The sequence below is a fragment of the Rhipicephalus sanguineus genome, chromosome 2 (genome assembly GCF_013339695.2).
Source record: "Rhipicephalus sanguineus isolate Rsan-2018 chromosome 2, BIME_Rsan_1.4, whole genome shotgun sequence".
NCBI lineage: Eukaryota > Metazoa > Arthropoda > Arachnida > Ixodida > Ixodidae > Rhipicephalus > Rhipicephalus sanguineus.
Window position 1 is genome coordinate 140,019,670 of NC_051177.1, and position 22,875 is coordinate 140,042,544.

Genomic DNA, 22,875 nt, shown 5'->3' on the forward strand with positions numbered 1-22,875 from the left:
AGAAGAAAAGAATTCTGAAGCACCCGTCCGCGGATTTGAACCAGCAACCCATCACTCCCCAGCGCGCTGCGTTAGACAACTCAGCCACACGCCATGTATGCGCCGGCGAAATAACGGCGAGCAATTTATATACACCATGTACCGCTGGTGGTAAGCAAATCTCGGAGGAGCGTGAGCGTGTTTTCTATCACGTAACGCTCCTAATTTTCTTTCAGTTTGAAAACTGCCCTTCAGACACGCACGACAAAGTGGTCCTTTTCTGTACCCTCTCGTGATGCGGAAGGAAAAAAATTACAGCATATCCACGGGTGAATGATGAAGAGCTTGGGCGAAGCTCCTGAAGCAGTCATGGTTACACCGTGAATGTTCAGTGGTTTCGCCCAGCAGTAATCAAAGAGATACGCCGCTTTGATTATTTTTCCTTTTTTCCTTCTTTTTTATTTATTTTCTTGTTTTTATGATTATTTTTTATTTTATTATTTTTTTTCTATCTCTATGGGACAGCACCATCTAGTATATCGTCACCCAACTGAAGTTTGCATGCATGCATCTATATGGGACAGCGCCATCTATTGAATGATGCGGGAGACGCGACGGCGGGGACACGCCGCATGGAGCGACGACCGACCAGGTGATGCTATAAAGAGCTCCGCTCCTAAAACAAAGAACACCGGGCACACCTTGCATCAGACACCCCCGTGTGGCTGGAGACGCAGGAGGTCACTCCACGTGCCACAGTTTAAAAGAACAAATATCTATACTCGGGGACAACTTTCTGTGGCAATGAAGGAAAAGCTACAGAACCACAATGCACGTATCCTACCGCTGATGAATGTAGTCCCACAATTGCGTCCGTATTTTCTGCGTGATATATATAAAATACTCCTTCATTTTCTATATGTAGCGTTTTGAGACGGAACGCAGCGCACACAAACGAGATATTTGTATTTATTTTACTTTATACGTTGTCACATTGCGTTTTTGCGTGCTTGAAAAAGTCGCGCCTTTTACCCGTACCTGAAGCTAAGCAGCGTTTGCTTCGAAATGCAACGCTAGCCATCACTTTCCACGGCGTTACGAGACGCGCGCCAAACCGGACTACTTCGCGTAGCAGTACATGTGCAGACGCTCGGCCCCCGTAGCTTTCCCTTCATTGCCACAGAAAGTTGTCCCCGAGTATAAAAGCGTCTGATTCTCCATTGTCGACACTTGCAGACGTAGCGCTCCTAATTTTCTTTCAATTCGAATACTGCCCTTGAGACGCGCACGACAAAGTAACCATTTTCTGTACCCACTCGTGGTGTGGAAGAAAAAAAAAAATCACAGTATATCCACGGAGTGAATGATGATGAGTGGGCGAAGCTGCGGAGGTTCATCGGTAAACCGTGAATCTTCCGTGAATTCTGCCCAGTACATCATCACCGACGTGAGATCGGGCGCGTTTATACTAAAGGTTCGATGAGAGTTATGACGACTTGCAGCTCACTTTAATTTTACGTGTACGCTGTGAGTTTTCATTGTTTAATCACGCACAGGAGAAATCGCACACACGCACTACCTTGGAGGTCAAAATCCAGTGCCTATATATACGGGGTGGTCAGTGAACGGTTGTGCAGCGCGAGCGGTCGGTTTTTTCAATCAAGACGCTGCCGCGACGCTGCCTGCGTCGGCGCCGCTGCGCCGCGAGGCAAGATATGGGGGGGACCGTAGGAGAGGAGAAAGAGGGGGAAGCGTAGGAGAGGAGAGGGCGATACATATCACGTACTATCGCAGCGCATTGTCTTTATGGAGCCTTCATGTGTGCACGCCCCCTCCGTTTTAAAGACTGGTTATGGGAGAGGGGAAGGGGAGAGGGTGAGTGGAGAGGGAAAGGGGAGAAGGGCAGAGGACATGGGGGATGGTGATGGGGGAGTGGAGAGGAGGTGTGTGGAGAGGGTATGCGCATGCGCAGTAAGGGTGGTCACGCCGCACACCACCACCACCTCCACCACCACCGTACAGATGCTGCCGTTTACTGCCGGCTGCCGGGAGATACGCCGGACAACGGAGACGTGACAAGGTTAGACTAAGAGGAGCTACGCCCCTAAAAAAACAAAGAGGCAGACCTAGAGTCACTGGAAAATCAGAGTACCGCAAAGGTAGGCTGCACGCGGGCAACATTGGGTGGCGGCGGCCATGTCCCTTCCAGACCGTCCGGCGCGTTGCTAGCGTGTGTTGAGAAGTGACCGATCTTTTAGCCTCAGTGCCGTGTTACGCTCGGCAGAACGGCATTATGTGTGTGTGTTTCTTCAAGAGGATATTAGAAGTGATTTCGAGTCATCGACAGGTATGGATCGACTGCGCAGTTAGCAGTGCAACTAATGAAACGTACGGCGAATGTTGCCATGTGCTCGCGAACTCTCTTCATGGCTTCATCGGTCTCTCTTCGTGTCACGCCCGGGCGTGTTCGCTAGGTCCGGATCTGTAAACATAGTTGCATTAGCGCAGTGACATCGTGCAAGATGCCATTTACTTCGACATTTGGTGAATCTTGACTGTTTGCGCTAGCTTTGCAGTCGGTGTTCAGGTTCACTGCACTCGAGAACGTTATCGAACGACATCGAGACATTCAACATTGCGTCCTTCGACTGATCGCTGATGCATAGCTTGCTTGCGCACCGTGCTTCTTGTTCAACTGTTGATATGTGTAATAGAAATTGTGTGTGTACGATAATTGGATGTTCGCGACGTCTTGATTCGGAACGCCAGCAGCCGAACGCACGGGCAAATCGGCGTGCGGTAGGTAAGGTGCATCTTATCTTACGAAATGTAGAAAAGAGGCCATCAAAAATTATTGACATTACTACTTAATCGTTTCATTTCCTATTTCTTGTCTCCCTAATATTCCCCAATGTATTTGCAAATATTTTTTTCTGTTCCGACAAACAGTTCCTTTTTTTGGCGTTGCCAGCGCGTAAACAGCTGGGGTTCGGTTTCTGCACTGCTGCATTTTTTTTCATAATGCACTCTTATTAAAACTTCCTCGGCACGGTGCTTTATGTTCTTTTGATCAGAGATAGCACATCCCGTAATTTTTAAAGCGCATGCTACTGCAACACAGTATGTATATAGACCTAGGGCTCGCATAAAATCGACTTCCTCGATGCGTGAGATCTGCATTTTTTTTTTTTTGCTGTGACCAGGGGCGTAGCCAGAAATTTTTTCGGGGGGGGGGGGGGGGTTCAACCATACTTTATGTATGTTCGTGCGTGCGTTTGTATGTGCGCGTGTATATATAAGCCAGCAAAACTGAAAAATTTGGGGGGGGTGAACCCCCCCCCCCCGGCTACGCCCCTGGCTGTGACCATTTCTCACCAACTATACAGTATTTTAAGGGTACGCTCGGTGCAATGCACCATTAGCAGCATTTTTTTGCAACAAATGTAAAAATGCGCTTGATAACATTGCCTTATACCAAGTTTATCAACAGAGTTCCACGCTTCTGTTTTGTGCAATGCCAAAGATCATGCCACAATTGCCTTCAAGGTATACCAGTAAACAGTTATTATTTTAATAAATATTCGATATCGCTCTCGTGCGTGGCACGCTTATAACTCGGATAGCATGCGTAATCTGTTCAACAGATCGAGATATAAAGAGCCGAGCAAATAGAAAGGTATATAGTTTTCAATATCGCTGACCATAGCAAACCGAAAAGGTGAAGTATCCTGTCGCATAAGATCTTTTCCAGCAAAGTTAGTGTAGTTCACTGCAGGAAGGAGTGTTATTCGAGGGGGGCGAATTCGTTCAGGCCAACTATGCAGCCACGTAGAACGGCGCTCTTTGACATTAATTTTTTCCCACACGGCAAACGAGATTCCCAGAGTAGCTCACCAGTAACGTTCGATTGATGGTGAGCTACTCTCTTCTCGCATCTGCATGCAGTGGCGTAGCGAGGGGGTGGCACACCGGGCCCGTGCCCCCCCCCCCCCCCCCCCCACCGAAAAAAAAAATTTCTGTCTCCATGACGCGTTTAAAAACGCGACGAAGTACTTCTGGTACCGTGGTACTGCTAAATGTCCGGCCACGCTCTGCATTGAACGCGCCTGCACCCAAAGCGCTTGGAAGGGATATGGCGGCGAGAGGTCACGTGATGCGAGTAAGCCAGTCGCGTCGGCGGCGGCGCGCGGAAAACAGATGCGATACTCTGAAATTTTTCCAGTGACTCTAGGCAGACCTTGCATCAGACGCCCCCGTGTGGCTGGAGACGCAGGGGTTCACTCCATAGACCTAGAGGGAACTCTGGCGCTGCGGTCGTTCAGCCACCATGGGAATGATGGGTAGTACACGGATTTGCCTAGTCTTCGTGCTTGTGGGCTTCGAACGCACTTATGGCTTTGTTTATTGCTATGTTTTGGTTTTCTTTCGGATAAAAGAATGGATCGTTGTGAACTTCGTGACCAGATTTGAATCGGTGAGCCTAAAGAAGTTAAAGTGGTGCACTGAAACTGCTGATTTTTGCTGAACTTCGTTTTGCGACAAAGCGGATACAGGCGACGCGGAGCCAAACGGAGCCGAAAGAAGGAAATTTAGACAAATCCGTGTACTACCCATGATTCCCATGCTGGCAGAAGCGCGATGCATTGCAGCTCCCATAGACACTAGCGCCAGAGTTCCCTCTAGTAAGTATTGTAGGAAACTCTATGGTTCACTCCATGCACCGCAGTTTAAAAGAAGAAATATCTAAGAGCGTCTGATTCTCCATCGTCGACATTTGCAGCGCATTGCTCAAGCACATAGACGTTACAACTGCGACAGTTGCTAGTTCACGCTTGCCCTGTGCATGCCTGTGCGTTTTTTTAGGGCGTCCTTCTTTGTGCTTCAGCGGCGCGCTGCAAGTATCGAGCTGCTTCTTGTTCTTCGTGCGACATTTCAATTTCTTGCTATCGCATTCATTGCTTCGCCCTTGCGGCGAAACTGTGACTTTATTTTTGCGACTGCAGTAAGCGAGCATGTTTGTATTAAAAATATTGGAGGCAGTCATGTTTCTACACAGTTCCACTTGGAAGAATTCTCCTAGCATGTCTGCTCCCAGATATACCGCTGCAAGGTTTCACAGTGGTTTGGATGATTACGCATTAAGGCGGTGAGGATCGGCGCAATGTTCCTCCCTGATGTGACAAGCAGCATTGCCTGCTATCGCTAGCAGTTGGAACGGTAACCATTATCATCTTCGCCTATGACATCAACCCTTTGTTAGATTAAACGCCGTACGCAACTGCCGCGGCACATTGAGGAGGAGCTTTACGCTAGTGCTCACTGTCTTGCGCGCGTAATCATGCAACCGCAGTTAAGCTTTGCAGCGGGATATCTCGGAGCACATACATGCTAGAAGTATTCTTCCAACTCGAACATCACAGAAACGCGACTGCCTGCAACTTTTCAATACAAACGTGCCCGCTTACTGCAGCCACTAAAAAGTTCATTATTCAACCTTAGTTAATTGGGCGGCTGACAGCGGCAATTATTGTCCGAATTTGTGTCCCCCAGGATACATAACTATCTGCAAAGGTGGTTTTCACGTGGCTTCTGCAAATTTTAAGAAAACCATAAAGCTGAAATTTTGAAGAACCCGTATAAGAACCATATATGAATGCGGTGAGCCGGCGGTACAAAACAAATGTAAGAGCGTTTTGTATGAGTGCCTAATTGCAAGATTTCACGATGGTGGAATAAAAGCCACATGGAAAGTCGACATGGAGCACTGTACGTGTCAGGAAAGCTTCGTATTTGGGAAAATTTCATGCAAAACATGCCACATATTTGACGCGTTTCGGTAGTCGCGGGATGCACCTTCCGCTGGACGTTCATTCGTCGACCTAAATTGCACCCGTCAGTATATATTACGACAGAAATAAACCAAGACGGCCGCGCAAGGCGGAATACTACAGCAAGACGTCGATGAATGCAAGATAGATAATTTATGCACAAAACAAAGCACCGAATGTCGCGGTTGAGAAAAAGCTTACGGCACCTTCGCACTAGCGGTGCCAAGCCTGAAGGAAGTGCGGAGCTGGGCGGGATTCTTTGTTCGTGTTTATTTTTCTCTTTCTTTCTTTTTCTCTCATCTCTGTGTTTTTTCTCTGTCCTTCTTGCCTCTGTTTATTAACACGAAAGTGTTTTGTGCCGGGGTCCACCAGGACTTCTCTGACATCATTTCCGTCACGGAAGAGACGTCGCTAAAATGAACAGCAACAGAAGAGAAAGAAAAGCCAGAAGGAAAAGTTTCATGTATTCGGGCGACCCGGGAGTCTAGTCCACGACGTCTCGGTCCGCAACGATAGGTGCCGGGAGCTCTACCCACTGCGTTGCAGACGCAGACACACGATCTCTCACAAACTCGCCTTACGCACACTTAATTCCCTCTCTCATTGGTCTTCATAGCAAGACATTTAGGCAATCCGTAGTAAGACTTGTGGGAGTTCCGTTATTGAAAGGCTTACTGTAACTAGCATTATGATTTTGCGGACCGAAATGAGCGGAATGTTCAACAAAGCACAACTAAAAGTATTTCAGTTCCCTTCGCACGTGTAAACATATAGCACGTATTATTAGCGCAACTCATGGCGTTCCTTGCTGTTTTCAGCGACACCTACCCGGTTTTCCTTGGCCAGTACAACGACTTCAGAAAAACGTACGTGAAATTTCACTTTGCTGGAAAGGACGAACTTAAAGTGGAGCGACGATACAAGGGAAATAAATCGCTCCTTTTAACTCGGAGGAGCAAGAATGTGGAAGGCATCCATGTTCTGGAGTTCGTGAGAGAACTACTAAACTTGAAGGTATACGAAGCGGGTTCTCACTGCATGTACTGTCGCACGCCTCTGTTCTAGAATGATAACGTCTTACTTTGACTTGTTTGTTGAGCACGTCTTCTTCAGACGGGAACAAAAACATCAGAAAATGAAGAGGACAAATGCCTTGAATTTTGACATGTAACACTTCGGGCTACCTGGTGCTGCATAATTCAGCGCTTGTTCTCGACATTTCTGTCTTTGTTTTTTTTTGTTGCCGTCTCAAGGAGTTATGCTGTTTCTATTGAATTGTGTTTCTCTGCCACACGGTGTCATAAGAATCCTATGGGTGGCGCGACACCATCTATGAGACAGACTCGGAAGGGCGTAGGTTACCTATGTATCTTGGGAACCTATTACTAGAGCCCTAGCGTACTTTTCCTGCCCTTCAATAGTCCTCTTCTGGTCGTGAAACTCGCGCCTCACGCCGGAGTTTCATCTAGGGATAAAATCTGCCGCCAGAGGCGCCAAGGCCTATGATAGCGTACCGCATGACCCGCTGTTTCACTGTATGACACAAATTGGCATGCCGAAGACATGGGTCAGTCTACTGCGCCGACTATACACGAACAATACGGTGGTTGCGTGCTTTGCCGAAGCTCAAGCTGAACCAGTGAAGGTGATGCGAGGTCTCAAACAGGGATGCCCATTGTCGCCGCTGCTGTATATGCTGTATACAGCCAGCCTGGAGAGGATGCTGCTGGAGGATGGAGGTGGATTCTCGCTAGCTCACTCCTATGGCGGAACACCCGTGCCCTGGAGACTGCCGGGCTTGGTATATGCCGATGATATTGTTCTAATGGCTGACAATGTGGGAGACCTGCAGCATCTTGTCACACTATCGGCAAATCACCTGAGCAAACTCGGATTGCGCTTCAACGCCAAGAAATCAGCGGTGCTGGTGTTCGCAGGCACGGACACATCGGCGGTGGTGTCGCTGCCGGAGGGTGGGCAGATTCCGTGGAGAGATGAGTACAGGTACCTCGGTGTTCAGCTGAGCACATCGAGCCATGTCCTAGACATCCACGAGGAAAACATCCGTCAGACATCACGCAAAGCGGCGAACGTGTTGCGCAAGCGAAGTCTCTGGGGCTGCAACCGCTTCCTGCTGGTCCGAGAAATGTGGAAGTGTGTGCACGTCCCATGCCTCTCGTTTGCCAATGCTGTGCTGACCTTCCAGTCAGGAACTAGACAGTGGCTGGAGCGAGGGCAGCGAGAGGTTGGTCGACTGGCGTTGGGCTGCCACGGGCGAGTTGCCATAGAGGCCATTCAAGGAGACGTGGGGTGGTCGTCGTATGAGGCTAGAGAAGCCAGGAGCAAGATCGCCTACGAGGGCCGCCTGCGTCTCATGAACGACCGCAGGTGGGCACGGCGCTTGTTCCGCTACACACACTTGACCGGAACGAGGACTCAATGGGCTGCGCGGTTGCACACCCTCCGCCGAAAGTTCGGGTTCTTCGCGAAGCCCGTGACGGCAACCAGGGAGTGCCAATGGGCTCGGGCCGTTCAAGAACAAGTACGGGAAGAGGAAAACGAAAAGTGGCGGAAGGCGATGTGTTCCAAGACAACATTGACGGAGTACCGCAAGCACAAAAGTGTTATAGAAAAGGAACGCATCTACGACACAAATGGGGGTAGCGGCCTTTTGTTTGAAGCGCGGGCTGGGGCACTGCGAACACTTGTGTACCGCCGTCGATTCGACGAAGCTACCGACGACACGAGGGCTTTATGCCGGGTGTGCGAGCAGGAAGAGGAAACCATCCCCCACCTTGTGCTACGCTGTACGTCTCTGTGCCCCCGCCAGCGAGAGGGCACTACTCTGCCCGAGGCACTGGGGTTTGCGCGCACGAGTGACACGGTGCTGCACGCAGGCGATGAAACGGCTGGTGCAGTGAACTATGCAGCAGTTCGCACCACCAAAGCAAGGCTGGTGCGGTGGTGGCGAGCGACGCAGCGGCAGTGAATTAGCCGTACAGACTTATTTACGGTGCTGTGAGTGTGTGTGTGTGTGTGTGTGTTTTTTCTTTCTTCTTTTTTTTTCTTCGCTGGCTAGGGCAAATTAACCTTGCCCGCCCGATACAAAGGGAATAGCCCCAAGTCATCATCATCATCATCATCATACTGATCTGCCGCGTTTTCGAGATACGGCTCGTCGATGTCGTTTTGCTTCCTCATTAGCCCGGTATAGGCCTCGTGCGCCGCTGTTTCAAATCGGACATGAAGCGCCACTGCGCTGCTGCTGATAAAATGTCCCTGTTTCCTCCGCACAGCCGCGCTTGGCCGCAGCACGTTGGCAACGGCCCCTAGTAGCACAAGCGTGTGTACGCGGCGAAAAAAGTCGACATCTATCTGCTCATGTGTGTTCGCATATCATAACAGCTTGAAGAACACGGCCGGGAAACTGCCGAAGGTGCAATTTTATCATTTTCCATGGAAGTCGAGCAAGGCTGATCGGCGAAAACGTTGGAACGCAGCCATTCGACGCGTCCGATAAGCTAACGCGTCCTGTCTGCGCACGGTTTCTTTGCCCCCCCCCCCCAATTTTTCCTTAAATTTTGCGTTTTGAATTTCTCTTTAATTTTGCATTTATTTACATGCACAGATACAAACGCACGGACGAACATACACAAAGTATGGTTGAACCCCCACCGAAAAAAAGAAAAAATCTGACTACGCTACTGTTACAGGTAATATTGACACATTGTTGGTTCCCTTGTTCCTTTTAGATGCGAAGTATCTTACGGCGGAGTTCAATCCGGTGGTGGTGTGCGGCGTGACCACCCTTACTGCGCGTGCGCATACCCTCTCCACACACACACCTCCTCTCCACTCCCCTCACCATTCCTCCTCTCATCTTTCCCTTTCCACTCTCCACTTCCCCTCTCCCATACCCTCTCCACTTCCCTCCCCCTTTCCACTCCTCTGAAACGCGGGCTAGACATGCCGAAATTGTTTCCTGCGCAACGCCGTAATGAGCACCAGCGCATGGGCGTCCCCTCCCCCTGTCTCTCCTCTCCTACGCTGCCCCCCTCTCGCAAGCCTGACGACCGCGTTCCCCGCTCGCCCTGTGAGAATTAACGGCCAGGCTAGAGGGAAGACAAGACGCGCATAGCGTTCCTCAGCGTTCCACGACGCGAGGTCGGTACCATGCCCAACGAACGCCAACGGAACGCGATCGTGCAAGTGCTCCGGCTTCGCATCGCCTCATGGTCCCCTTTGGCGGGAAATGTTGTAATCTTTATTATTGTTAGCCCGAACGGAGGTTTGTGGTAACCATTTCGAGGCAAGAGGGTCCCCTGCAGTGCCCACTTTCTCGGCTGCGCACGACTGTCGGGCCGGGCGGCCTCAGGATTGGCTTTATGACCAGAGGACCTAGACGAAAAACACAGTTGCACATGTTCGAAACTATAATTTAGCAAAGCGTTTGACGTACTATAACAGCGCTAGAAAACTAAGAGACGGGCACTTCATGCGGCCTCTATCTTTTTATCGTTGCTAACGTGTCATTTCTCAGCCAGACCGTAGCTGGCAGAGACATATTAAAGAGGGTTGGAATTCCACCCTACCCGCAGCATGTGGGCAAGGAGCTCGAGGAGCTTGATCCATCGGACAGGGACCACTTATACGTGGCCCCATTGCCGAGGAACATGCACTCAGAGCGCCATAAGGGGAGACGTAGGGCTCGCACAGCGTGGCTCCGCGCACTCCTGCGCCGCCTGAACAGGGAAGACGTCTACTATGTGGACGTCGCTTCCTACAGGCAACCTCATCCTCTAAAGAAACGTCATGAACATCAAAACTTTGTCGCGGTGGTGATTGACAAACATGGTGAAATAGTAAATGCGCTCTCGTTCAGAGACTCCTCAGTGGCGGAGGCGGAAACCAGGGCCATCGTGCTGGCCATACATACCGCTGAACGTAAAGGACATGACAGCACCATCGTCACGGACTCTCAGGCAGCCTGTCGTCTCTTATTACGAGGCAGAATTCCCAGTGGATGCCGTGGTTTAATAAAGCATCGCGTCAATAACGACCATACAATCTTCTGGTGCCCGGCTCACGCAGGGTTGGAGGGAAATGAAAGGGCGGATGCCGCGGCTCGTGCATTAACTTTCCGAGCACAGGCTCTGGCCCCCTCAGCAGATTTCCGAACCCCCGCGCCTTCTGACACCTACAACCCCACAATCGCAAAAGACCTGCTTGCCCATCAGCGTTTTACCCGACAAGTATACGCCCCTCCCGACAAACGCCTAACAGGAGAGGAGGCAATAAATTGGAGAAAAAATTCAAACTGGGGTTTATCCCCACTTAAAAAGATTACACGCCATGTTCCCTACGTGCTATTGAAGTTCCTGCCCCTGGTGCGGAGGAAGCCCTACACTCTATCACATTACCTGGGGCTGCTCTAAACACCCCCCACACCTGACACACACAGGCACGATAGCACACACACGTTGGAGCAGTGGGAGGCGCGACTGTCCAGCTCAGACCTGGCCGATCAGCAAGCGCTGATCGACCAGGTTGAACAGGCGGCCAAGGCCAGTGGGGCCCTCGACTAGGGCTCCCCCCAAAAGAATTTTTTATTGTAAATAAAGTTTATCTCTCTCTCTCTGCTATCCCAGCTTTCGGCTAATGCGCGCCAGTCATATATGACAAGCGACGTGCGAGGCTGCCGATTAAAAGTATTTTCTATCGTATGTCAATAAAAAAGTTTACCCGCTTCTAAACGGACGTCGCACTCCACGCTCTTTATTTGTGCAGCGCATTTTCCGAATATTTCCGACGGACCGACGGCACTGTGCAGTTCTTATCTGACGAAGTAAACGTGATTAGGGACATACAAGTCGCCACGCCGAAGCGAACTACTTCGTTTGAAGTATTCCTGAACATTTGCTATTCGTCCGTACCCGCAAAAAAGCAAGCGGAGTTCGTTTTGCGTTGCCATTTTCACGCATCGACGTTCACCGCACACAACTTCGAGCTATGCATCGGGAAGGGAACACGCACAAAATACGCTAAGTGGCCGCATTGGCGCTGCGCACTCGGAGAGCGGTGGCGCCATCAACTGAGCGCACGAGGCCTATTCCGAATTCTCTCTCCGTCTACGATTGTTTTCTGACATGCGTCGGGCGCCGTTCTCTTTGCGCGGCTTCTTCCTCAGGAATGCGTAATTTTTTGGGTCTACCCATGGCGACTCCAAGCTTCATTCCGCGGCACGGAGGCTGAGCACCAGCCTTGATACAAGCGGTGACGTCACGAACATTCGATGTATAGTAGGCGAGCAACCTAGCCGCAACCAATCAAACCTACCCCCGCGCTTTTTTTGGCGCAGTGACACGAGTAGCTACTGTAGAGGGCGCGAGTGCAAAGTCAAATATGAGGCGCCCTCTATAGGATGTACTATAAAAAGGGTGTACTGCCTATAAACAGGGGCACTTCTGCTGGGGACTCGGAGCGTGTGTTTTACTTCGCGGCTCTCGGGCTTCAGCCTGCCGCCTCTGCTCGAACCCTCCCACCACATCTACCGCCGGAGTAAATCACGTGGTGCGTATTAACGTCACGGGCGAGAGCGAGTGCTGCGAGGCTCGGCTAGAGTGTAATAGAACAGGGTAGTGCTCGGAACGAGCTTCGAAAAGTGAAGCCCAAACAGGGTCAATCCGCTTGCAGCGCTGCGATCCGTACTGCAGTGTGTCGAATGGCCGCTTCCCATTCAAAAGGCCCGAGTTCGAATCGCAGCTGTAGATGGTGGGTTTTTATTCTTAGTGTCACCTTTTAGAACTCTATTGGTTTTCCTTTGTTTCTTAAGACTAGCTTCAGTTGCTACGTGTTGGTTCAAAAAGTAACGAAAAATGTGAACTAAAATAGAGGAAATTTCACAGTGAGCATAGGCGTGCGCAGGGTTCCCCATTAGGGGGGGGGGCAAAGGTTCACTGCAGCGCCCCCCCAACCTACTATGTCAATGTATGGGACATATTTTGCTCCCCCCTCCCCTCTTAGGTGACTAGAAGGGTCAATGTACGGGGCAGATTTTGCGCCCCCCCTGTCAGGTGATTAGGGGGGGGGTGGCCGCCCCCCCTGCTCCCCCTGTGCGCACGCCTATGTTTCCGTGGACACCTCAACCGTTCCGCCAGGAAAGGAAAGTACATGCGCTTAACACTGGCTGTTTCAAACTCTCGTAGAATGACTACTGAAGGTGCAGTAGCGAAGTGCCCATTGCGCCACAATTCACCATTCTGCGAATCAGCGAAGTATAATCACTACGCGTTCATCAGGCAATATGCGCACTTACGCAGCTGCACACTTAGTTTATGCTGTGACTGATTATGATGGTGATCAATTACGGCTGAGCTCTTTGCAATAGGTGGGCTTTTAAACCGCTCACTCGTTGCGCAATTCACATGGTGTGACTCCTGATGCGATTCTACGCTTCTGCAGTACAACGCAATATTACTACTAGCTCAGTGCAGTATTACATGTGTTAACCCCCCCCCCCCCCCCCACCCTGTGCGCACGCCTATGACAGTGAGTGCAGTTACTTGCAGCGCCACCACCCGGGATTGAACGAAAACGTAAAGTATGGCCTCCGATATTTTCGCGAACGCGAGACTCGAAACGAGATTTCGCGGGAATACGCCTACGACCGCTACGTATGATACGCACATTATCGCCCTGTAGCGTGCGCTCCGTGGTGATGAAAGTGACGTCTCTGCTCTAACTCGAGTGCCGACGGAACGTCCCACCATGACCTACCCTCTACACGCCAGTGTAATCGGCGTGCCTGTAAGCACGCGATATGCGCACAACTACTCAATTTAGAAGAAGACGTCGAACCATCGCGTAACGCTTGGCTCAAAGCGAAAAATCCGGCATAGGCTTGTATGCTCTGCTTCGCATGAAATCGATTCCCACAATGCGTGAGATATGCCGGATTGGAGCAGCGAAGCTGTTTAGGGGAACAGGGTAAGGCAAAATTAGAAAAAAAAAAAAGTTTTTTTTTCTTTGCAATTCCAGAAGTGTAACCCTTTGTGCATATTTTCCGTATTCGTGATTTTCTTAGACAGCTCTTTTTGTGGCTCAAAACCAGTTTTTCCGAAGTAGTGAGTGAACACGAACCCCACGACAAGCCCCTCCTATGCGCTTGGTGCTGACGGTCCATTCTTGTGGGAAAAAAGAGAGAGAGAGAGAAAAAGAAACACATCGTGTACGAAAGCGAAAATGCTTGTCTGGAGGCAGCTGTATATAAGGAATTGTCGGGTGCCTTCTAAGGTGATCTGAAGACGCTGTGCCCCTTTTTATCCTTATTTGTTCTTCGGACTGCGTCTGCTCGAACACTTTTAGCTCCTATTTATCTTCATTACACCTTGCCTTTGTCGTCCATGTCAATAAGTTGAGATGCTGAGGGTAAAGAAGGTCTTCAGCAAGCTTTTAAATTTCGCGGCAACCAATACAGTTTTCTTGTAAATGCGAATAATTGCCAGCGGCGTACTGAGGGGCCGAACGCTGAACCAACAAGCTCTTCGTCGTCGAAGCGTCGAAGCGTTTTCAGCGTCCTTCGAGGAGAATCGCGTGACGGTTGAAAACGGGTATGCTGTAATGGACATGAATATTAATTGTGATGCAGTTAGACAGAATTGCGCTTGCAAACTGTGCGGTGGAAGTGTTGAGCTGATCGGAATTGCGTCGCGGAGTCTTTGCTGGCTTTGTTTTATAGGCTTCAGTCTTAAGGATTGCAACATTGGGTGCTATTCTTTCGTTTAATGATGGCAGTATCGCACGTGCCAAAGTTTTGAAATCATTAGGGTTGAAGCCTGGCCAAAAGACAGTCGATTTGCTGAAAGAAGTTGACCACAATCGATGATACATTGCGGATAGAGCTGCACGACAGCTCACAAAAGAAGCAAGGTAAGCAAGACGACAGGCTCAAAAGTGAAAAAATAAATAAATAAAATAAAATAAAGACTTTGGCAGCGCTTACCATGCTCATAGCTACTAAATAAAATAGTTTAAGTGCGTTTGTGGCAAGAAAATGCTCGCTTTTCAGCTGTTCTTACTTTAAACTCGATTATCTCAAAACCAGGTTTTTAATTACTTAGGTATAATTATTTCCTATGAATTCCGAGATAACCAGTTGACTCTTTTCTCTTGTATTCTGCATAAGTGCATGCAGCTACTGTACCAGAATTGAGATTGTGCACTGCACAGTTTTTGTGTTAGAAATTTCGAAAGATGCGAATTAACTCGAAATGTATGTCCGAGTGGTGAAAAATTCACCAAAATAGTATTGAGCTAATACAGCGCAAAATTTACAAGAAAATTATATACGTATTATGTAGATACCCCTTTTAGTTATCGAGAAACCGGTTCCTGAACATAGTCAAAAATGCATGGGTCGAATAGGGCACTGTGTCCTTAAGCTGTCGGTAACTTGTGCTCCGTCGTGAAAAAAAATATAATCATTAGAAAATGGCACGCGCTCTCTTCATTCTCTTTACAGTGAAGCTCTCCGAGCTTCACTATAAAGTAAAGCACAATTACAGCTTCAATGTAATTGTGCTCCGTCGTGCAAAACTCAATCAGGTGAGTGTGCGCCGCGAAAATTGGGCAAGCCGGCCCACTACCGTGTACAGCGGGTGCAAATGTCAAACGGAAACGAACACGTGAGAAAGAAAGAGAGAACGGAAGAGGTAGAAAATATAGAGAAAGAAAGATAGAGATAGAAAGAAAGAGGAAGCAATAGAGAGAGAGAGATAGAAAGGGAAGGAAGAGATAATAATATAGAGAGAGCGAGGAGAAAGAAAGAAATATAAAGAAACAGATACAAAAAAAAAGATATACAAGAAACAGATGGAACGAGAAAGAAAGAGAAGAAGAAATGAAGAGAAACAAGGAGGGCCACCCCAGCTGCGCTCTTCCTTCAGGCTTGGAACCAATAGTGCGAAGCTGCTACACTTTATTTTTTCGATATAAAGGATAATTTGATTTATCCGAGTTCGAAACCGTTGGGCTTTATTGCACTTTAATTTGCAGCACTGTGTCTGATAATCCCGGAGTTGAGACGTAAATGCTCTAACGTATCGTGTAATTAACACTAGCGTCGTTAAATATCACCACTGTTGGCATCACTTCCAAACGTCCGCCAAAAATCATAAGAATGTACATGTGGCGCCCCACCGCGGGGTAGCGCCGTAAGATCACGTGCTCTCAAGCTTTGCTGACTTTGAAAGCGCATGCACTTGAGACTCGTTTATTCGACAGCACCGAAGAGCGCTCAGTAGGAAGCGAGTCGAGTAATGTGCAGTGTTCAAAGGGCGTAGTTGCACACTATCTGTCGTGGGAAAGCTAAAACCAACCGTATAATGCTCCATGTGTGATCACATTTTGGCCACATGTACGCCAAAGTGGACTCATCCCGCTAAGTCACAGGTTATTTGCCACGGCATCTGACGCGACGTTCCCACCACTCCCGGTAATCCAGTCCAGGCGGAGCGTATCGCCTGCGCTGCTCATGGAGAGTGTGGCACAACGGGCACAGCTCGTCCTTCAGTGTGGTGACAGTGTAGACTTGTTTCCAATTGAAGTACGTCTCGTATAATGCGGGAGCATTCAGCAGGGCACGCAGGTGCTCGTGAAAATACCCAGGCTCCTCTGTTGTGCTAAACACGGATTTGGGCGGAAAATTGAGCTCGAAGTTGGGCGACGCAAGCACCACCGGAACGATGTCGTGCTTGAACGCTTCGTAGACGAGATCGTCGACGCTTTCGAAGCAGGCTGGCGTCGATGCGACCACGATGAACTTGAATTTCTTGGCGATTAGCGCGACGCAGTCGATTGGCGACTTGCACAGGCCGGCCCCGCAGTTCGGCAGTATCTGCAAATCTATTTGTGTCATGCTGTCGAGGTCAACCTCATAACCGAGGTCGTCCACAAGATCGTCCAGACGACGCCTCCATCCTTGCTTTTCCTTGAATTTTTCTAGTTCGCAGGCTGAAGCGATCCATGCGGCGTCCCGTCTTTCTTGCATAAATGACCGGTCACTGGGGCTGACGCTAGATGACAACTTGGCTCTTGATCGGCTGTTAGGGACGAAACTCTTGTGGACAATGCGAACGTAGGCATCCTCACGATGGGCCATGGTCCAGTTAAAGATCTTCGCCAACTGGACGGGCAGTGATGAGGGCGTTCCCGTACCCTTGAAGCGCGAGGTGACTTCGTCAAGGTCGTCATCCACATGAGTCGGCGCTGCGGGGTGAGTGCGCGCCCAGAACACCCACAATTGGCTCGATGCGCGCTTTCTGGGAAGGTCGCTCACGTTCACGAGGTCGGCATGAAAAACGATGGCGTCACTTTCCATGAGGAGGCTCCGGTCGTGAGTCACAAAACATGTCAGCGGGTATTGGCGGCGGCTGTCGGTGGAGTTGCACTTGGCCAGGTATGCAGACGCTCCGTCGACGCGGGAAACATCAGAAGGCGAGCCGGTCCAAACTAGGATTCGGGGGGCCCTTATATCATTGTAGCGATCGATCCATGTGAGCCATGGTGCTGTCAGCATCACGGGTAGAGAGAGTGAGTAAGTATCCTGAGTAGCTGCTCCTCCTAACGCCCAATAGATGTACACTACGACGGCAAAGACTAAGCATACGAGAACTTTAACGCCAACGCAAATATTTTGCAAAACGTGGCTGTTGTACTTGAAGCTATTTGCATTGGAGCATTGCTGCTCTTCCCCGGGAGGTGAGCTTCGAGGCAGTTTGCGTGGCATTGCACGTACTTTCGTCTGGGCATGATCTGGCTTGAGTGGCTCCATGTCACCTCCGTCGTTGTTGTCCAAGTCACCCACGAAAGTGAAGCTGCGAAGGGTACAGTTTTTTTTTTCATTAGAAGCGAAAGTGGGGCAGAAGAATAGCCGAACAAAATTACTGCAAATCGTAGCTAACAGACGCAGTCAGCGGAATCACATATGAAAGAAATAAAGACCAGCAGCACTACTGAATGAAACAAGCAACATCACGAAGCTCGGTTGATGAAATGTAAATCCTTTAACACGAATAATTAGACCAACAAGGAAAAGGACGACGAACACGCAAACAGAAGTAGAGATACATCGCAGTATTTGGCAGCACATTAAGATCGTAACACGTCCTGTTGTGAAACGTCACACCCATAGACGTGCGCGCAAGGGGAGCAGGGGGGGGGGGGGAAGGCTCTAATCATCTGAAGGGGGTGCCAAGTCTGCCCCACCTTTAAAGTGCAAGTTTGTGGCCATGCAGGTGTTTGACAATAATGGCGGCCTACGACCACTGATGTTGCATTTCAAAAGCTTCTTACTAATCCTAAATACTGGATAGCGCAGTTTCTACACAGGACAAAGAAAGAGCACTGATGCACAGGACAAGCGCTTGTCCTGCGCATCGGTGTTCTTTCTTTGTCCTGTGTCGAATCCGCGCATGGACGCTGGCAAGATTTTGTCTTGGAGGGTGCAAACTCGTGTTGCATATATATATGTATATATATATATATATATATATATATATATATATATATATATATATATATATATATATATATATATATATATATATATACAGGGGCGTAGCCAGAAATTTTTTTCGGGGGGCTTCAACCATACTTTATGTATGTTCGTGCGTGCGTTTGTATGTGTGCGTGTATATATACGCAAGCAAAACTGAAAAATTTCGGGGGGGGGGGAGGTACCCCCCAACCCCCCCCCCCCCCCTTGGCTACGCCCCTGCATATATATATAACTACGCGCGCTGGCCGATTTCTACGCCCTCCGAATTGCTTGCGGCATACGTGCGAAACAAAGTAAAAGTGTGGTGGAGTGCACGCGCCTGCGTGACACAGGAAATAGCAGCTGCGCGCGACCCACGAGGAATGCAAGAAAAGCAAAAGGAGTGTAGATTTGGAAGAGGAAGGAGGACTGTTCTTCGGGCTGCTAGGAGACTTTCTTTTAGCTGTTTCCTCCTCGGGCACAAGTTTGCCCAAACTACTTTAGTTCGTTAAAGTATCTTCTTTGAATTACGAGTTACAATATATATATATATTAGTCCACAAGTGATAAAAAATTGAAAGGAAATGCCGCTATAGGCCAGCGCTTCGCCATGTGGACTAGGCTGCGTCAGTGCAGAAACTGACTTCCTTAGCAGCGTGTTTTATATACCCCGTACCCACTCTCTCTCTCAACCTTAAAATTAGAGACAAGCATACTTCTACAAAATAAGGGGAGAAGAAAGAAACAAGGGAAGACGGAGCTATTTCCCTTCTTTCTTTTCTCTTCTTTGCGCACAAGCTTCCTGTTCTAGAAAAGGTATACCTATAGAAATGTCATGCGTGGACGCCCAGCCACTATACTCATGCATATAAACCACGATGTCTTTAAAAAAATGTCCTTACACCGTGATATGTCACAGCCTGTGCGCTCAGCAGAAACTTTAGAGCATAAATATCGCGTCGTAACTTTGACACAGGGGATTGGTACATTCAATCTGCTGGGTGAAACCATGGAACCTTAGTTTCAGCATGCTTGTGTAGCTTCGTATTTGCGCTGCGCATATTCCCCAGATAATGTCTAATGCGCTGTATACTTCAGTAGGTCGGACTTTTGGGACTGTTGACCTTATAGTGTTACTTTGTTGATTTAGAGCACATCTAACGGGCACATTTAACGGACACATTAATGAAAAGACACATCTTAAACTCTTTTCCTGTGGACCAACGAGGTAACTGAGAAATCCTCTGACCAACGAGGTAACTGAGACCAACGAGGTAACTGAGAAATCCTCTGAATACAGCGAACCCATTTACATAGTTTTCCTAGACTACGCAAGGGCGTTTAATTATTCGGTCTAGTTGGTTGTTCATGACCGTAAATAAGCAGCGCGATAACGACGGACGAACACACGCTTGTAGTTTGTCGTTTGACTCTTTGCATTCGTCCATCATTTTTGCGCTGCTTTTTTTTTTTTTTTTTTGCGATTATAGACCACACAAAGGCATTCGACGTCGATATAGGGGCCAGCGGACTTGGAAGTATTGGGTCTACAAAAAGTACCTAAAACATGTCTATATAGGCAAAGACTCCGCAGCTGCTTTGCTTCTCCGCAAGACAAAATTTAAAAAAGGCGATCAAGAAAGAGCTGAGGCAAACAGATACAATCTCGCCAGTGCTTTAAATCGACGGAAGAAATGGGAGCAAATATTAATGAATAATATGTCAGCAACTTACGGTTTACAGATGACATATTGCTCTACAGCAATGACGGTGACGAGTTGCAAAAATAAGAATAATAAAATGACTGAAGCATTAAACCGGGAAACTATTAAAGCAGGGCTGGAAATCAATATGCAGAAGACAAAGATAACGGTCGATGACCTGGCGACAGAACAAGTGTTCACGATTAGAAACCAGACCGTACAACCCGTGCAACAGTATGTATATCTAAATCAATTGGGGAGCAGCGCACCCATGAAGATGAAATTCACCGAACAGTAAGGAGTGCCTGGAGAAGATATGGCAGGCATTCCGAAATCATAACCTGCAACTTACGAGTGTTAGAAAGCGGAAAGTGTGCAACCGCTGCATTGTACCAGTACTAACACGCGGTGCGAAATCTTTAGGGTAGAAAAGAAATTTGAGAAAAGGCCACGTGGCGTGCGATGGAACGGCCAATGGCAGACGTAACTTACATTAAATGATCAGAAAACATCAGAGCGGATCAGGGGACAAACAAAGGCAGCCGATATTTTGTCGACGTTCAGAGACAAACTGGACTCGGGCCGACTACGCAAGGGATGGGAAACGCAGCCAAGGGGCGCAGTAGGTTAGGTGGGGAGCAATTCGCAGGGATGAAATGGAATCAGCTCGCACAAGATCATTTAGGGAATCATGATTGCTGCGGTGGACATAAAATAGCCCGACGATGACGACGACGCTGTGGAAGCGCAAATGTGTCTTTTCTTGTTTTAGACCAAGGGGCCAAATGGATAACGCTTCCACGCGTAGCGAAAACTCGTGGAGCTGCCAGAGAAGGCCTTGTAAACAAAAAAAAAAAGAAAAAAAAAGTGAACATTCAAGTTACCCTGTGGGTAGCTACACACCGCAGCGCTCGCTTCGAGCAGCTGCCTCCCCTCTTCCCGTCGGGAACAGCACGCAATTTTTTATTAATTTTTTTTCCTTTTTTGGCTGGACGCTCCGACCCTAAAGCTTTCCTCTTGTGCCCATTCTCTGCCTGCGCTTTCGTTTGCCTTTTTTTTTCTTTTTTTCCCCCACAGGAATCCGTGCATTCACTCAGCACGCATGCATATACGCCGTACAAGGATCCCAAGAAACGCGTACACTGAACGAAAACAAGTAGACGTTGCTGCGATCCGTCTGCGAGTCTCCCCGGTTTTGTTGGAATCTCCGGCTACTCACGCGCCGCGCATTGGTTACATGATTACTACTGCGTGATTCACGGGATTACTGTAACGGAGAGTAGAAAGCAAGTCCCTCGAGGAGTGTCCGTTTGATTTCTTATCCGAACTCGACCGCTGAAAAAGATGCACAGGGTTTTCTACGACCGTTTACCACGCATTTATAAACCTTAGTAGTAAATTCCTATCTATCGTATTGTTTTGCGTCTGCAGGTTCTCAATCAGTGGAATAACATTGCTACAAAGCTTCCTCGTGAGGAACGTGCGTACATCACGTAAGCATGACGTAAAAACCGTCGCATTCTTTACGGTTTCTCCTGTAGATAATTTATCTCCTTCGGCTCCCCTCCCCCCCTCGTCTTGCTGCTGAGCTCGGAAACGCGGGTTCGATTCCTGGCCATGGCGGCGGCATTTCCCCGTCTACCCAGATGTGTAGAAGCATGTGAAAGAACCACGAGTGGTACAAATGAATCCCCAGTACCCGGCTACAGTTTGCCCCATCGTGGTTCTCGGCAAGTACGTAAACCCTCGTGATTTCATTTCAAACCTCGCACTGTCGGTGATGCGCCGCCCGAACGCGCGTAGCACGAAGCACACGTAGTACCGGCGGTGCCTCTTCTCGCGGACTCGCGTGCAGCGCCGCGCCGTACCATGCCGTGCAGGAAGAAAGACCGAGGCCGGCGTGCACGGACGAGGCGATAGAGCGCGACGACCCGCCACCGGTCAACCGAAAACAGACGCTTACGCAAGTGTCACACACTTACCATGTCTTAACAGCAGCAGCTCGACAGCGACCTTACGAGCGGGAGGCCCCACAACTTTCGGACTCGGCGAACGACGTCTCTGTAGCGCCAACACTGCCACAAACTCGGGAGAAAATGACAAGTGTGTCGTGACGCGACGGCTAGCAAGCGTTGGAAGGGTGAATACACTGAAGAGGGGAGACACTTGGTCGTCGTGAGCAGCCGCCAGAGGGGCGGTTGGGCCGCTCACTGGAAAATATTCAGTGAAAGATACTTCGTTTGAATAGGCAATACATTAGGATCAATTTGAAATTTGAATTTGGTAGCTCGGACAGCTCAGAGGTACACTGTACTCAGAGGCCACCCTTACATAGCATTCATTTATTTGTAAAAGGTGCGTGCAGTGGCTCCATCTAGTGTGACTGTGTGTCACACAACGAGAACTTGTTTACAGCCATCCCCAATCGGGAGCGGCTTCTCCGCACGGCGCGGCGCCTCGGCTTCTCTCCTCCTCCCTCGGCCGCATGACCGCAGCAGGCTAGGAGGAGGGAGAGGAGGAGAACCGGCCGCCAACATGTTCCTTGAACTCGTCGCGCCGGGGGAGGGGAGACGAGTCGAATCCCCCGCAGGCGCCAGCGAACAACTTTGCTCTACATACACTCTCCATATTGCAACGCGTGTTTTATTTTGATGTATTCGGATTTCACCCACAAAGACTGTTAGCAACGTTCGGCGCAGTTCGCGCCGCAATGTTGTTTGAGATCATTCTGTTAAGGTTGCTCGCAGGATTGCACGATTCACCGGTGGAAGGTTCTATTCGCTTCCTCGATCTTAGCTTAAAATTTCAGGATAGCCACACCTGTTGGTCG

General features: G+C 49.1%; 2 protein-coding genes across 2 annotated transcripts in view; one reads left to right on the forward strand and one right to left on the reverse strand.

Annotated features, from left to right (window-relative positions):
* Positions 1–22,875, forward strand: part of LOC125757379 (uncharacterized) — a 55,238-nt gene that overhangs the window by 18,667 nt on the left and 13,696 nt on the right. Inside the window, exon 3 of the mRNA XM_049412932.1 lies at positions 6,626–6,821. Coding sequence (XP_049268889.1) covers positions 6,626–6,821 — 196 coding nt within the window. The remainder of the gene's footprint in view (positions 1–6,625; positions 6,822–22,875) is intronic.
* On the reverse strand, positions 15,947–22,170 carry LOC119381311 (uncharacterized). Its single transcript, XM_037649204.2, has 2 exons — positions 22,028–22,170; positions 15,947–17,680 (listed from the first exon to the last, which is right to left on the reverse strand). Exon 2 carries the CDS (start codon positions 17,635–17,637, stop codon positions 16,258–16,260), a length of 1,380 nt encoding a protein of 459 aa, XP_037505132.1. The 5' UTR covers positions 17,638–17,680; positions 22,028–22,170; the 3' UTR covers positions 15,947–16,257.